The 17,945-nt window shown below is 46.5% G+C and overlaps 1 protein-coding gene across 9 annotated transcripts in view; it reads right to left on the bottom strand.

The window, feature by feature from the left end:
- The window catches only part of DOCK1 (dedicator of cytokinesis 1), a 528,766-nt gene that overhangs the window by 385,294 nt on the left and 125,527 nt on the right, over positions 1-17,945 (bottom strand). For all 9 annotated transcript variants that reach the window (XM_029245561.1, XM_029245563.1, XM_029245558.1 and 6 more), the window contains one exon: positions 14,734-14,842. In XM_029245561.1, the coding sequence (XP_029101394.1) occupies positions 14,734-14,842 (109 nt within the window). The remainder of the gene's footprint in view (positions 1-14,733; positions 14,843-17,945) is intronic.

The following is a 17,945-nucleotide window of genomic DNA, read 5'->3' as shown; positions in this document are numbered from 1 at the left end:
TCACGGGCCCAGCCGCTCCGCGGCATGTGGGATCTTCCCGGACCGGGGCACGAACCCACGTCCCCTGCATCGGCAGGGGGACCCTCAACCGCTGCGCCACCAGGGAAGCCCTCTAACTGCTGATCATTTTGACTGAGCTTTTTTCTGTCATGTACTGTCAAGTAGTTCTGAATTTATCAGCATTTAATTGGATCCTGATTTGGTCCAAGCAGCAAGTCTCTCTGTGTCAACAGGAAGGTATCTATTCCGTAGAAAGAAGTTCATACATGCTTTGCGGGAAGACAAAGCAGGGGACAGCGCTGGCCAAGTATTTATCACCGGCTTCTTGGAAATCACATGTATAATCCGTACAGAAACAGAAAGAATTCAGACACAATCATGACCAAAGGGCTGACAATGAGTAATCGCTCAGTGGTAGATTTAGGTGTGTTATTTTACGGTACTTTACTCTCTTTTGTTACCTGTCTTTGAGAAGCAATCAAAACAAAGAAATGAAAATTTCATTTAAAAATAGTCCTATAGCTTCTGTTAGCTCAAGATTCTGCGCTAGGCGAAGTTTTAATAATGACGCACAAAGAACACTCAGCTCCCATCCCAGCTTGCTGCCACACAGAGCTGCCCACTGCCCCAGGGGTAGCTCTGGCTGCAGAGGAAATTGTAGGAAGCTGGGAAACTAGAAGGGGTAAGTGCCTGACACTCACATCCGAAACACACCCAGAGGGCAAATTACAGTAAATAAATCATATAACCTGGAGCCCTCCAACGTACTGCTGAACCAGCGGTTTATCTTCAGGTCCAGAAAAAATAAGGCAGGAGAAAGGAGAAGGGGCCAGCTGGTAGACCATGCAAATCAGCAAGGCGATTGCCAAAGGTAATGGATCCACGAAGCTGCTCCCCTTAAGGATGCATTGATGGGAACCCATCAGCAGAGTCATGACCTACCAGGAACTAACAAGATGATCAGCCTGACAAATGGCAGCAGGAGTAGTATTTTTTTCCCATCTTAAAATGAATCGTTTAAAAGAAAAACAAAGGACAGACTTGGCGGTCACCTAATTTCTCAGTCATATCACCTTTGTACTTAATCTTGAGTGGTGACCATATAAAATGTGTAATGTCACAACGTGTATTTCGTGAGATTTTCTATGAAAATCTCATTTTCAAAAATTAATTACACTTTAGTTATGTTTATTTAACCAGTGAGGGCTGCTGTTCTTCCCTAATCATTAAACTAGGGAGAAGACAATTTACGTTTCAAAAACAATATTAGTAACTCTAAGAATCAATCGCTGTATCTAAAGATTACACAGGCGAGAATAAAACCTGCTTTATTTTAACAACATATGCCTTTTATAGCCTTTTCTTTCCTTTGCCTTTCCCCTAATTCAATGTACCATATTGAATGCATAGGATTTCCCAAGGGGAAAATAATTCTACTTGAATTAGAAAAGCGTCACATCCACAGTTCATGGAGAATAATGCTGCTCAGATTCTCATCAAAACTCTTCTGCCTAGCACAGGATTCCCAGGTTTACAGTGTAAGGTATAAGCTTAATGTCTGATTCGGGATATCACGGGGAAAGCAAGGGCTGACCCTCCCTCACAGAACCATTCTGTCCCCTCATAAAGTCCCGGAAAAACTCAGGTATGACTTTTTCACTCCCCAGTTCCCTGATTTCCCATGGCAACTATGTGAGCACTTTTAAAATTCAACATAAAGTCCAAGATTGCGTCCATACATACACAAAAATAATTTATTCCATCATAAAGTTCTGAAAAATAGCTTTCATGAAATTTTGTAATTATTCGATATAAGTATAATGGAGCTGATGATTTTTTAAGCTCAAGTATGAAATTTTTTTTTTTTCACACTTGCTAATGCTCTAGCACTAGCCAACTCGTTTCTCAATAAAATTCTTCCTGGGCATATTTAAGGGTATATTCTCCTCTCGGGCCTCAGCTTGGGCTACTTGGTATGCCAGCCGGAACACCAAGCCTAAATGAAGGCTTTAACTACCCTTTCCACCAGCCCAGCAGACAGTCCGGAAAATAGCTACAGAAGCCATTTCACAAGGTCACTAATTTGCATTGGCTTCAGCTATACTCACAAATATCATGTCAGCCCCCCTACTGGCCGCCTTTACCCCTCTCTCTCTACTCTCTGCAGCAGGAAGCCCCCATTGCTCTTTTCAACTTCCTTGTCTTTTCCTTTCAGGGATGGTCCCTTCCTTTACAGGAGGAAGGTGAACAAGGGCTCTTTCTGTGGATGGTTTTGGCCTTGAAAAGCTAGACAGTCATTCTGGGTCCTCTAGGATTACAAATAGTAAGAAAACTACAAGCCTCTGACTAGTGGTGGCCATTCTTCCCTCAAGCAGAGAGAACAAAGTACTGAGCCGAGAGCAAGGATCTCTTTCAACCCCTGGGCACAGTCATGACTAACGCCTTGGCCTCCCCAGTGACAAGAATCAGTTACTTTCCTTCTTTTGGAAGTGAATGTGCGTTGGCTTTATGCATTTAGATTACTGGAGCTTTGCAGAGAGCCCAGAAGTCGAGGAGTGTCGGTCCTCTGATGCTGTTCTCCTTCAGTATGGGGTGGAATATTCTGGGTCTTCTGCCCTCTTCATGTCACTTTTGTCAACAGTGACACAGTAACTTGCTAGGACTTTGACTTGGGAAGGCATTGCACCTATAGATCAAGTTGGAAAGATCTGACATCTTAACAGTAGTGAGTATTCTTACCCATACACTGGAATATCTTGCCATTTATTTAGCTCTTGTTCGAGGTTTACATCATTTGCAATCAAAAGAAGCCTCAATCCACAGAAACTTACAATACAAAAAGAACCTACAGGCACATGCGCTTATAAGGAGCATTCCACAAGCAAAGTGCACATGACCTTTGCAGACCCTGTGCCTTCAGCTCACCTGGGAGACCATCCTTTAGATGGGTCAGACTGCTTTAGACTCTGTTTTAAACCCCCTCATCTTTCCTAGAACAAAATCTTGGAAGGCGCTCCAAGGGGCAGCTGCAATTTGAAGATTGCAGAGAAGAGCCAGTGGATGTGGGTTCTAAATGTCTCCATCGATGACTCTGCTATTAAACTCACCGACTTTACATGATCGTGTTTCCTGCCCCTCCCTCCTGCATGCTTTCTCATTATTACTTTGAACGGGGTGCCATGGCAGCGCTGGGAGGATCACAGGAAGGTGCACTGAAAGGTTCTGAGGAGTGAGAGAGCTGCACAAATAGAAGGCCTTAGGATTATCTCAGGCTCCCTAATCCACCTGGACAAAAGCAGCAGATAAGCTCTCTCCAAACCATATAGGAGTCTGGGTTGGGTACTTTCCTCCACTGTATTATGTAACGTAACCAAGCATCCAATAGCAACAAGCACTGTATCTGTGTAGACACCTCCAGCCACCCAGCCAGCAGCACCACTGAGTAGACACCAGACAAGGGGTGGAAACTGGACGCTGTCTAAAGGGAACCGGAAAATGAGAGCCCAGTCCTAAACGATGGTCACGTAGTTAGAAATGTGAGGTAGATACCCAAAATGCACGTAAATAAGGACGCTTTCAGCGCACTACGGCTGCACACGAAAATGTTTCCCGTGATGGAGTGAAGCAGAGTTACTAGCACAGCAGTTCTCAGAAAGAGATAACTTTTAAGCAGGATCTCAGGAGAAGCCCACCCTCAACGTCCAAATATTCTAGAATCATCAGCCACTTCTTTATTTTTTTTAATAATTTAATTAATTTATTTATTTTTGGCTGCGTTGGGTCTTTGTTGCTGCGCGCGGGCTTTCTCTAGTTACGGCGAGCGGGGGATACTCTTTGTTGCGGTACGCAGGCTTCTCATTGCGGTGGCTTCTCCTGTTGCTGAGCACGGCCTCTAGGTGTGCGGGCTCAGTAGTTGTGGCACACGGGCTCAGTAGTTGTAGCTCGCGGGCTCTAGAGCGCAGGCTCAGTAGTTGTGGCACACGGGCTTAGTTGCTCTGCCGCATGTGGGATCTTCCCGGACCAGGGACTGAACTCATGTCCTCTGCATTGGCAGGTGGATTCTTAATCACTGCGCCAGCAGGGAAGTCCCTTCACCCGCTTCTTAAGATGTCTCTCCATCATGCAGTGGCTTAAGCCAACGATTTGGGAGGTGATGAAACCACCCTGCCTCTTCCTCATCTCCCACATGGGAGCCACCACCGCAGTCCATAAATTATACCAGCAAGTCTCTTCCTCCTTCTCAAAACTCATCACCAATACTGGAGCCCAATGTCTCAACCAGGGGCAATTCTGCCCCCACCTCAATCCCAGGAGACACTGAGCAACATCTGGACACATTATTGCTTGTCACGCTAGGGAATGCATCTAGCGTGTAGAGGCCAGGGATTCTGCTAAACATCTGTAGTGCACAAGACAGCCCCACAACCAAGAAGGATGGGCCCCAAATGTCAGCAGTACTAAAGCAAAGAAGCCTGCTCTAGCCCCAACCCCACAGTCTCTTACCTGGACTTCATGACAGCCTCTCACCCCACCACATCCTCTCTTAACTGCTCCAGCCCATTGTGCAGACAGCAGCCAGATGACCCTCTGAGAAGCCACGTCTGATGTGACCATGCCCGTTCCAGTGGCGCCCACGGATCCTGAGCAGGACCACAGGGCTCTGCCCCAAGCGCCCCTCCACCTCTCCATCCTCTCCCCCCAGCCCTCGCTGGCTCACTGCCCACCCCATCCAGCCACAACCACTGATCTTATGGCCAGTCCTTGAAAGCAGCAAATACCCTCCTGTCTACTGGCCTCTACCTGGAACTTGCCCCACCTCATGCTTTCTTCACCCAACTCCTCCTTGAAACCTTCCCTGAACCCCCCAACTCTTTCCCATCCCCTGATATCCCTGGTCATCCTATCCCTTACTTTCCTCAAAAGGACCTTTTACAATCTAAAATTAGAGATTTATCTCTATGGTTTGCTTAAAATCGTACAACTATACATGTGTGGGTATGGTGATTTGATTAATACCTGTCTCGCTGACTTAAATGTAATCACCATGAGAACAGAGCCCACATCTGTATTATATGTGTGTGACCAGCACCTGGCACAGTGCCTGGCTCACAGAATGAACATATTAGTAAATGAATTTTTAAAACAAATGAGCCAATAAATGAACAATGAGGGGCTAGGCATAAAGCCATCCATGAGACCTACTGTGATGGAGGAAGGAGAAAAGGGCTGGGGGGCACCTTGCCTGGTGGAAGAGGTGGGCAGAAGGCTTGGATAAGGAAGGGGAGCTGGGGGAGAGACCCCTGAAGGCCAAGGTCAGGGGCCAGGAAAAGGCAATCCCTCCAGGTGCCGGAGAGGAGTGCTTTTCCACTAGAGAGCATCACTGCAGGGGGCAGGACAGGCAAGGTGGCTAGGAAAGGCCTGACATCCTGCGGTCCCAAATTCAAGCCTTGTCCTCCAACACAAACAGGCACATGAGGGTAAAGAACACGGAGGAGGGCTTCCCTGGTGGCGCAGTGGTTGAGTCCGCCTGCCGATGCAGGGGACGCGGGTTCATGCCGCGGAGCGGCTGGGCCCGTGAGCCATGGCCGCTGGGCCTGCGCTCCGCAACGGGAGAGGCCGCAACAGTGAGAGGCCCGCGTACTGCAAAAAAAAAAAAGAACATGGAGGAAACCCACCACAAAATTAAAGGAAAGATCAATGCCACCAACTACTTCTCAATGAAATCATTCACTGCAGGCTTAAAATGCTAAAAGCAAAAATCCTAGTACTCAACAATGGAAAAATTAATGATGAAAAATCATTTGATTAAGCAAACGAACGCACATCAATGCAGGCACGTGCTCTGAACTAGCACAGAGCCGTTACAACTACAACTACTCATTAATGCGGAAAGGCACTCATGATATAATGATAAAAAGGGAGTAAAGCGAACCTTATCTAGGTTGTAACTATAAAAATTCTCACGCACGTACACCATAACTTGGGTAGAAAACCAACACAAACGGTTGGCTTGCTGAAGAAGAGTGGAGAACAGAAATGATTTTGCTTTCCGCTAAGGCTGCATTTCTGCTGCTGTTGCAAAGTCCTGTCCACTACAAATGGGGGCAGGGAGGTGGTCAGGAAACAAGTGTCTCCATCCAGACAGCTCCAGACAAAGTCTGCCCACATGGGTGGTATCTCAAGTGTCCTGGGGCTACAGCTGAGAAGACTGTGCAACTCCCCTGCAAGGAACTCTGGCCAGAAGAGAGATTCCAGAAATCCAACACTGGGCGAATGCTCTCCACATTATACACTGGGGGAAGCTGGAAGCCCCAGTGTTGGGTGAGTTCAAATTGGAAGCATTTTGAGCCAAAGGTTTACCAAGCAAATGACCTAGAATGTTTTCTTCAACTTTTTTTTTTTTTTTTTTTTTGCGGTACGCGGGCCTCTCACTGTTGTGGCCTCTCCCGTTGCGGAGCACAGGCTCCGGAAGCACAGGCTCAGCGGCCGTGGCTTACGGGCCCAGCCGCTCCGCGGCATGTGGGATCTTCCCGGACCGGGGCACGAACCCGTGTCCCCTGCATCGGCAGGCAGACTCTCAACCACTGCGCCACCAGGGAAGCCCTGCTTCTTCTTTTTTGATGCGAGTCATGACTTCACTTGCAAGTGTCTTATCATCTACGCGTAAGGAAAACTTGTGAAATCAGAATAGTCCAGAACATCGGGCAGCGGAGCGCTGGTGGCGCAGGTGAAGCCAGCCCCGAGGGGAACACCTGCACCTGCCTGGACTCCACCCTCCAGGGCAGCCAGGACACTCACTGCACAGGTGAGATCCAACCACACCCACCTCAGAGTGTGACCAGGGACCAACGTCAGCTGCACTCACTGGGTTATGACTGGAAATGAAAACCCTCGGCCGCCTCCCTGGAAGTACCGAGGGGGAATCTGCATTTTCACAAGACCCCCAGGTGATTCGTATTAGGTGAGGTCGGAAGGGTAGGGTCCTCATAATGTGATTAGTGCACTTATAAGGGTCACAAGAGAGCTTGCTTCATGTCTCTGTTATCCACCACGTAAGGATGAAAGAAGTCAGCTGTGGGCAATGCAGAGGAAGGCTCTCACCCGAACACGGCCCTGACGGCACCCTCATCTTGGACTTCCAGGCCCCAGAAACGTGAGGAATAAATTTCTGTTGTTTGTAAGCCACCCAGTCTACGATATTCTGTGACAGCAGCCCAAACTAAGACAAGCACCCAGAAGGAAGAAACTTCTGTTTCAAGCTGCCATGTTTGTGGTATTTAGTTGCAGCAGTCCGAGGAGACTGGTGTCACTTCCAAGCACGGCTCGGTCCCCTCGGCCCCCGGAGTCTGGGACCACCCTCTCCTCCCTGTTAGTAGGAGAACTCTCCAGAAGGCCTGGCCCGTTGCTGATTCTCCCGTGGCCGTTCCCTTCATGGCTGTCTTCTCCTGAGACGCCAGCCTTCAGCTGCTGAGTATATCCTGGTTCAGAAAGTCTTCCCCCCAAACGGACAAGTGACCTGGAAAGTCACCATCCAAGCCATCTCGGACAAATGATGACAGACTTTGCAAGCAAAGCCCTGACTCGCATCTGCGGCATCCTGGATCAATCAACACAATCAACAGCCACCAGCCCCCAGCCTCAAAAAAAAGTGAGGAAAATATTTTATTGTTTGCTCTGAGCGTACCTTCCTGGCTCTGATGCTACCCATGTCTTTAAAATACATACAAGTCTATGATGGTTCCCACGTCTCGCTGGCCTGCTTCCTCAGGGCCCAGAATCATCTGAGCTGAAGGAACTGGACTCAGGAGAGCTCTTGTCTCCTTACTTGATTCACCCACTGATCCTGTACCAAGAGACGCCAAGGTTACGTAAGCAGGTGACTTCTGAGGATCAAAGAGCTCCCTAGGCGTCCAGCACTGTGGTCAAGTCGCTCAGTCCCACAAAGAATAGGATGAAGTGGAATCACAGACAGGACCAGGGTTCTAGTGAAAACCAAGGCCAGGCCATCACGTGGAACACAACAGCCCAAATGGGAGGTGCACAGATTCCTCAGGCAGGGAGCAAGTCCTGATAGCTCTGCTCACAACTTCCACAGACCTTCGGCGCATTTGGAAATCTGTATGCACCCAGCTAACCGGACACAGCCAGGTCTTTGCCATAGAGAAAGGGTTGGCCAGGGAGGTTACTGAAGCACTGTTTACGGAAAGGAAAACTACAAACAATCTTGGTGCCCAAACATAGAAAACTGGTTAAATAAGCTACGACACAACCATGAAATGATATAACCTTAAAAGAGGTGTTCTTCAAGAGTACTGAAGGATGTAGGGAAATAAAATGTATGTGGAAAAAAGGAAAGTTGTATAAGCAGGTATGTATAAACACACATACATACATATGCAAATATCTGTACGTATATATCATACATACGATCTCATGCATCATCATAGCCTAAGGAGGAAAAGCCTACGATTATAAAGACAAAAATGCTAACACTGTAATTTATGGGGGGGGAGATGACAAGTGAGACTTATTTTTCTGAAGTGACTTTTTGGCATTTTCCACTTGTCTAAAAAGATCACATATTACATTTAAACTGAGGGCCAGGACACAATAAATCCCTGCTTTGTTTAAGGGAGCTGATAAGACTTCACATCCTTATGGGAATCTTGAACGCAGCACATGAAGTGGAGAACACTGGGGCCCAGGATGAAGGGGTCAAGTGGGAGCTGCTATTACTAGAGCCAAGGCCCCGGGCAGGTCAGCAGTCACCTGTGCAACCTGATTTTCTCATCTGCAAGGAAATCACAGTATTTCCGATCCTTATTTTGTCATCATCCCTAAAACATTCAGAGTTTTTCCAGAGGACAAAAATATTTGAAACTTACAAATTTGTGAGAAGCAGTGAGGACCCTGGAAGCTAGCTGAGAAATGGACAAAAAGCAGCCAAAGCTTCTGATAAGGAAGAATTTTAGATAAAATAGAAGAGAAGTAAGTATAGTTCAACTCCAGGTATTATTTTTTGTTGTTGTTGTTGTTTTTTAACATCTTTATTGGAGTATCGTTGCTTTACCATGGTGTGTTAGTTTCTGCTTTATAACAAAGTGAATCAGCTATACATATACATATGTCCCCATATCCCCTCCCTCTTGCGTCTCCCTCCCTCCCACCCTCCCTATCCCACCCCTCTAGGTGGTCACAAAGCACCGAGCTGATCTCCCTGTGCTATGCGGCTGCTTCCCATTAGCTATCTATTTTACATTTAAGGAAATGAAAACCATGCTTCTTGGAGGGCAAAACTCACCCAACAACTGCATTTACTGTGATTACCATATAGCTTATTTCCAACACAGTTCTTCCCGGGGAAGGCCAGACAGAAGTGGCACCACCAGGGGTCAGAAAGGCAAGCAAGAGGGAAGCTGGCACCCAAGGGGCAGCCCCCTGGAAGGAAGGCAAAGCCTCACGCATCTGTGTGCCCATCTCAGCTCAGGAGCCTCAAATTCGATTAATCTTCACCCCAGTCCAATCCACATTCTGGTAGAGGAATTCACTGAGCACCAGGGACCTGTGTCTTTACAATGGAAGACACACACAACACTAATAATATTTCATACTAAACCGAACAAGAGGGTGGAAGAAATAGAAAGAACGGTAAAGAGCAGTGTTTTTCAAATGTGGGTTGAGAGACGTTTGCTGTTCAGGAAATAAATTTAGTGCCTGTCAACCAGCAATTTTTTTTTAGTGAAATACATTAGTTCAGAATAGACTAAAGGATACCAGAATGGAACAGAAAATGCCAGAGTACATCCCATGGAATAAAGGGTTAGAACTTTTTCATGAAAGACTTCAGCTTCACACACACACAGACACGCCCAACAACGCATTTTTTATTGTGGATCAGGGTCCATGTTTCCCTCAACAGAAAGTTCTAGAAACTTCTAGGGAGGCTATGCCTAGTTCACAGGGTAGTCTTTTCCAGGATCATCCCACAGAGTTGTAAGATTTGTGGAACAGAGTGAAAATGTCAATGCCTGTGTTAATTCTGATGGCAAAACCCCACGTGCCCCAAATCTAGCACTGCAATCCACGAGTGGTGAAGAAACAGAAGCCTCTGTGGCCAATGCAGGGGGCCCATCACCGAGACCCATCCTCCAAGAAGCCTCAGGACCAGCCCCATGGAACCGCCTTTACCTCCTCTAGACACAACCAATTTCTGCTGGCATAGCATCAAAGTTTTTTAATTGCTTTATGCCAAAAAACACAGGACATATCCACTCCGATGAAAAGCTCCACAGGGAACAAAGCTGATGTCTTTACAGCCCCAAAGCATCTGATCCAGAGCTGCTGTCCGTCGATGTGGACAACCACTTTAGGCCCTGTTTCTGAGCCATCGGATCGCTGGTGCCCAGTGACCCTCTCTGGGGGGAACTGAATGGAAGGATGTGGCTCTGGATCTGGGCAACGTGGGCTTAAACTATCCCTCTGCCTGGTCCCATGGCCTTGGGCAAGTTCCTTAACAGCTCTAGGTGTCTTCACCTACAATCAACGATCGTACCTATGGAACGGGAGTACTGTAAGGGTCACAGAAGATGATAAATATAAAGCACTCAAAACGGCAAGTGATCGATGAATGTCAGCCCCTGGAGCTCATGCTTCTTCCTATCAGCCTTTGGCGTTAACCCTCCGGGTGGCTTCCAAGCATCCAGAGGGGCACTCTACTCGTGTCTCTAAGAATCAAAGGCTATAGGAGAATTGGCTGTATTGACTGTGAAGATTCTGAACGGCAGAACCTGGAATCTGACCCATTTCTCCAAGGCAGCTGGAGAACGTCACAGCTTCCTGAGAAAAACAAGTCTACCGCCAGATGTGAGTTTTAGGGAAATGCTGAAACACAGTCAGGGAACAAGAAGGGCAGGTACAGCACTGAGGGTGTAGCGAGTAAAGAGAGGTTCTGCCATAATTTCATCAAGAGTAACTGAGTACCAGACACACAGTGGCTCGTGACAGGCACGGCCAAGGTGAGCAAAGGAAGAGAAGGCAATGGAAGAGGAAGATGGCGTCTGGCTTGGAGATGCTGCAGGTGAAGTGCCATTGGGTCATGCGTGGGGGAGAGGCAGACGGTGACCACACAGGGTAGAGCAGAGAACAGGACCAGATGGCGCTGGCCACAGGTACAAGGACCTGCTCATGGTGGGGCAGAGGACGGAGAAGCGTGATGGCCAAGAAGGTTCCCCGAAGCACCTGCTGAATGCTTAGGATGTCTGGGGGTGGCTGTAGGCATGTGAAAGGGGCAATCTGATGTGCAGACAGAAGATTCCAGACTGAGACGAAAGGGTGAGGGATCCATCAGGACCCCAAAGGAAGGGACAGGTAGGGGAGAACTCAACACAGGTGGAGGGTTAGTTTCAGGTAGTAGAATGGACTCGTCTTCTTCGGAAGGAAGTGATAAAGGAAAGGTGATGTTGAACAGGTATTAGAGGATCTTTTCAGTACAGCAGACAAACCAGCAACATTTGCTAAAGGTGGGAGGGGGTGGGTAATGAGTCTCAAGCTTGAGAAGCTGCCAGAAATACTGTTAAGATAAATGGAACAAGAAATCTTTTTTTCTTTAATTTTTATAAAAAATAAAATGGTATGGGTGCTGTGGAAAATGACATGGTAATTCCTCAAACAATTACATATACAGCCCAGCAATTCCACATCTGGTATAGACCCAAAAGAAGTGAAAGCAGGGCTTGAACAGCTCGTTACTTGTAAACTTACTTTCACAGCAGCATCATTCACAAAGGCCAAAAGGTGTAAAGAACCCAAGTGTCCATCAAACGGTGCATGAATAACAAAATTTGTTAGATACATGCAATGGGATACAATTCTGTCTCAGCAAGGAAGGAAATGCTGACACCTGCTACAACATGGATGAACCGTGAGGACATTATGATAAGTAAAAGAAGCCAGTCACGGGCTTCCCTGGTGGCGCAGTGGCTGAGAGTCCGCCTGCCGATGCAGGGGACACGGGTTCATGCCCCGGTCCAGGAGGATCCCACATGCCACGGAGCGGCTGGGCCCGTGAGCCATGGCCGCTGAGCCTGCGCGTCCGGAGCCTGTGCTCTGCAACGGGAGAGGCCACAAGAGTGAGAGGCCCGCGTACCGCAAAAAAAAAAAAAAAAAAAAAAAAAAAAAGAAGGCAGTCACAAAAGGACATGTACGGTATGATTCCACTTACACGAGGAACTTGGAATACTCAAGTTCATAGAGACAGACAGCAGCACGGTGGCTCTCAGGGGCTGGGAGGAGGGGAGGACGGGGCAGCTACGGTGTAACAGGTACCGAGTTTTTGTCTGGGGCGATGAAAAGGGTTCCAGAGACGGATGGTGGTGATGGTTTCACACCCACGTGAATGTCTTTCATGTCACAGAACTATACTCTTGAAAGTGGTTAAAGTGGTAATTTTTCATATTCTTTACCATATAAAGAATTTTTTTAAGGACCTGTCAGCAGCTCTGAGGTTGGGGGTCATTAACTGAGGGATCGTAAAGCAGCACAATGGTGAGTGTGTCTCTAGAACCGCATGGGGGCCCCAGAGCAGGATCTAGAAGTGGAGGAGACCTGAGGCCACCTGGCAGAGCATCGCCCACATATTCACCGTGGTTCCCTCTCCCATGTAACAAAAACGTACCCAAGTACGCTCCTGCTTAAGTTAAATGACGCTGCTAAAAACTCCAAGTCCAGTGGAAGGCAGCGCTGTTGAAAACTCTAATTGGATGCCGTGTTTATCCTGCAGTTAATTATTATCAGAAACTCCTCTCGCCTCTCCCTTCACTGAGGCATAAAATGCTGACTTGGATCCGCAAGGTGGGTGTAAGTGGTTCTTACAAGTCTGAGAAGGGTGACGGCGGGGCTCAGAACGGCCACTCCCACCCCACAAGTCTATCAGGTCACGCTGAACATCACCAAGAACGCATGGAGCGCGCTGACCCCCTGCTCACAAATGACGTCATCTCCAAGATCAAAACAAGCCAACAAGGGCCACCCTTGGGAAACAACGTTTAACCCCTAAGAAATGCCAGTCTTTTTCATATTTCCTCTACGTAAGATGACTCACAATTGGATTTCCATTTCCATAGAGCAAAACGCAAAGAGTTAAAACAACACAAAAACAGGATCCCGTGATGGGAATTCTTAAATTTCAGAAGTCGAGGAAGCACCTATTGTGCAAGAACAAAATACAAAATCAGCAGCAAGGAGGCAACATTTCAAATAAAACTCAGTCATCTGTGCTGCAGATGTAAGGTCTGCACCGAGGCACAAACGTCACTGAACTCACCCGTGTCTCCTAATAAAACACCCACTGAAGGAAGGACTTTCAAGTCTGCAGTTACTAAACGCCTTGACATCCAGGGAGGTGGGCAGACACAAGCCAAGCCCAATCAAATTTAATAATCTAACAGTATATTCAGAAACCAAAAAGGACTTCTGGGCTCAAAACTTCCTGTCATTTGTATCTATTCTTAGACTCCCTGTGTCTGTTCTCCAGAAATGCCAGAGGATTTCGTAGTAAATGTACCAAACACACTGTTAATTTTAACCTCAAAACAATAAGGCAGCTTTAGGCAATAAGTTGCCAAAATAATTAAGCCAAAACTTGAAAACACACGCCACACAGCTTTCTCTGTGGATCTCCAGCTCCACATGAAGACTGAGAAGTGATACTGAGGACGGCACGGCTCTGCCAGACAGCAGCTTCACCTCCGAGATGAAAGGGCCATCGTGACTGTTCACGTTTAGTGACACTGCTCCCCTGGTCGCAACAACCGTGACACACATCTGAGCACACGTACATCTCTGTCCCAGACTTAAAATCTGGGAAATCACTTTCCCACAATATTTTTCATAGCCATAAAGATGTTTCCTGGGAAATGCTACAGTAAAAGAACATTCAAAGAGGAAAGTAAGAACAGAGGCTGCTACAAGGAGCAGCGGAGTGAAAGCTGCAAGTTAATCATTTGGAAGGTTCTTGTCCTTTGAAGGAATTAGCACGGGCAGTGCACACAAATCGCACGGCTTCTTCTGCAGTAAGTCAGCCACACTGAAACTGCCAGACAGGGATGCTGGCAAGTGTGCGGGTCCCGGGCTGCTCCCTGGGCCCGCCCCCCACGCCCCACCTCCTGGCACCTCCACGCCGGCGTGTCCTGAAGACCACACAGACCCCACCTGAGACGCAGGCATCTTTTCTCCCAAAGGACCACAGGGCAAGGACAGATAATAAGGTGGTGAGAACAGAAGGACCACGGGAAGGTTGGATGCCTCGCTCGCTCTTCCAGACTCGCTGGAGGGACCAAGATATATCACTATCAGTGCAGCTCAGCCTGAGGCCTGACGGACGCCTGGGGCACCTACAGCCTCGGCCTCCCACACCTGCTCAGATACTGAGGTGCCCTGACAAGTGACGTGAACACATCATTCTCATCCACTTCCCCATCCTTCCGTAATGGAAACTGAGAACCTCTCCTTGCAGAGAAGCAAAGACCAAGGACAGCATTTAAGAGCCCCTCCAGAGGAAGCAAAAAGAATCCCATTACAGGGACCACGACCATGGTCACCGCAAAGCCGCTCCTGAACCTTCCGCTCAAGTCCAGGCTTCGAAGGACATGCAGACCCTGCTTTTCCCGGCCTGCAGGGAGTCCTGCCTCTAAGAGCGGGGCCCTGAGTGTGGTCGACGCTGCCCCAAGGACCTACCTTCACCCGGACGGTCTGGTCTGACACGCCGCTCATCATGTCGCTGATGGACCGGAACAGCTGCACCAAGGACTCCACGAAATCGGCCTCTCCTTTGTTTTCGTACAGCCTGCAAAGGAACACACAGATCTGTGGGCCTGGCACACGGCACATCACCACTTTCTGCTCCTGCATCTACAGACATTAAAATTGCTGTGAGGGAACATCCTCGATATCCATGGAACATGGGAGCTGACTTGGATTATAATCTGGACCCTCAGCTAGGGAGATACACCTTCACGCTGAGGAAGCTGGTTTTATTCATTCTATTTATTGCCTTTTGGCTTGTAACATAACACATTTTACAAGGCTGAAAAACGCAGAAACGCATAAAAAGGGAGGGAAGGAGGGAGAGGGTAAGGAAGGGAGAGAGGAAGGAAGGATGGAGAAATCCAGCTTTAATTCTACCCCGCAGAGATCACATCATTAATATTTCAGTGTATATCCTGCCAGTGTTTCTTAAACCCATAATGTCACATAATCGACAATCACAAAGATAACTAAGTTTAACATGATCTTAGAACCTTTTGAAAATGACACTATAATAATAAACTCAAAATTACTTGATTTCAGAGTAATGACACTATACAAATTCTTCCGTCACAGAATTGGTGGTTCCGGGAAAACATTCAAAAAGTGGATCATATTCAGTAAATGGATAATAAGGAAGTGGCACACTGGTTACATGTATGCAAACACGTGCTGCTAATTGTAAATAAGTTTCGTCTATAAATTATTTATTAGCAGTTACTTCAAGCTGCTGTGTTACTAACAAGCAATACATTTGCATTTTAAAATGATGCAGCGCACATGTTTTATTAATACAGACTAGTTTTCTGCCTAATTAAAAGTATACCATACCTGAAAACTTGTGTACAATGGAAAATTTTGTAAACTAAGTGATAATTAATTACCCTAGAAGTAATCTTAAATGAGTTCCATTGTAAAGCAACAAATTCTGTCTAAAATGGGACATTGCAACCTAGTGTATCTGTTTTGTAAAGGGTTTTCAAATAGGGGTTTGTATAAACAGTGTGCCAAACAATGACAGTTATGAAGTCATGAACTTCTGCTTGCAGGTGAAAAGGAGCAAGGTTTGGCAGACTGGCGCAGATACTTGGGGAGGCTTCTAGCACGTACTCATCCATTCTCCCCCATTCCCCCCCACCCCGCTCCCAGTATATCTGCCAATTCCTAAGGCTCCAGGGCGCAGGGGACTGAAAACCAAAATGAAAACATCTATAAAGCAGAGTGGAGTGTTTATCTGTCTCCAGAGATAAAGAATACAGTCTGAAAAATGTCAGGGAGAGGGGCTCCAGATAACACAGCAGACTCTCAGTTGAAAACCCTGGGCAACCAGAGGAAAACCATATAAGACTGAGGCTCACAAAGGCTACATACAGCCTCTGTAGTGTAAAGGTTCAGTCTCACTCTCTCTGCCTAGAAAAGAAAAGGATGAATCATCTCTTGAAGAAGGTCACATCATCTGGAGCTTTGACGGTTTTATATATTCACAGTCCTGTATTCAAACAAAGTTATTAAACACAGCAGAATACCAGACCACATGTGGCCCAATCAAAAAAGGGACGACAGAAACAGACCCACAAGTGATCAAGATACTGTAGTCAGCAAGCAGTTGCATCCTGTATCAAGACTGTCAAAATAAATGTATTATATTGTAAAACAAAAAGAAAAAGATGGAAAAAATAGAAAACTGGAAATATGAAAATAGAGAGATGAAGAAAACAGAAGGTAAGATAAAAAATTCTAAAGATAAAAAATTCTGTATAAAAAAAGATGAAAATTCTAAAACAAAAATATAATATCTAAAATTAAGAATTCAGGGACTGCCCTGGTGGCACAGTGGTTAAGAATCCACCTGCCAATGCAGGGGACATGGGTTTGATCCCTGGTCCAGGAAGATCCCACATGCCACGGAGCAACTAAGCCCATGTGTCACAACTAATAAAGCCCACACACCTAGAGCCCATGCTCTGCGACAAGAGAAGCCACCACAACGAGAACCCTGCACACTGCAACGAAGAGTAGCTCTCACTCGCTGCAATTAGAGAAAAGCCCACACACAGCAACGAAGACCCAACGAAGCCAAAAAAAAAAAGTTTTTTTTAAATGATAAAATAAAATTAAGAATTCACTATATGGGTTAACTTGAGATTAGACACAGTTAAAGACAGAATCAGTGAAATGGAAGACAATTAACAGGAAAATAAACAGAAGAGACAGAAAATATAGAAAAGTGTGCTAGAGATATGCAGGACACAATAAAGAGATCTAACATACATGTAATTGAAGTTACAGAAGAAAATGAGAGCTACAATGTGACAAATGCAACATTAGGATAGATAATGGCCATGAATTTGCCAAAACTAATAGAGAATCAATCCAAAATTCAAGAAGCAGGCTTCCCTGGTGGCGCAGTGGTTAAGAATCTGCCTGCCAATGCAGGGGACACGGGTTCAGTCCCTCGTCTGGGAAGATCCCACAGCCGGCGGAGCAACTAAGCCTGTGCGCCACAACTACTGAGCCTGCGCTCTAGAGCCCGAGAGCCACAACTACTGAGCCCACATGCCACAACTACTGAAGCCCGCACACCTAGAGCCCATGCTCCGCAACAAGAGAAGCCACCACAATGAGAAGCCCGTGCACCACAACGAAGAACAGCCCCCGCTCGCCACAACTAGAGAAAGCCCGTGCGCAACAACAAAGACCCAAAGCAGCCCAAAATAATTAATTAATTAATTTTGAAAAATTCAAGAAGCTCTCAAAATCCAATGTAGGATAAATAAAAGGCTAACCATTCCTATGTAATCCATAGTAAAACTGCTAATAACCACAGAAAAAGAGAAAAATTGTAAACATAGGTAGAGAAAAAATTTTAAAGACACCTTTACCTTCAAAGATGTAACAGTAAGTCTGAAAGCTGACTTCTCACCAGAAATGATGGAAATCAAAAGAGAAAAGAAAAACATCTGGAAGAAGAAAATAACTGCCAATCTGGAATTCTATATTAAAAGAAAACACCCTTCAAAAACAAAGATAAAGTCAACGATTCTCGTACAAACAAAACCTGCAGCAGACTTATACCCAAAGAAATTCTACATGAAGTTCTTTGCACCGAAGGAAAATTATCCTATAGAGAAACATAAAATTAA

Source organism: Monodon monoceros, unplaced genomic scaffold (genome assembly GCF_005190385.1).
Source record: "Monodon monoceros isolate NGI ecotype Baffin Bay Population unplaced genomic scaffold, NGI_Narwhal_1 Super_Scaffold_4, whole genome shotgun sequence".
Taxonomy (NCBI): domain Eukaryota; kingdom Metazoa; phylum Chordata; class Mammalia; order Artiodactyla; family Monodontidae; genus Monodon; species Monodon monoceros.
Note: the sequence above shows the minus strand (reverse complement) of the source record. Positions and strands in the feature narration are given on the sequence as shown.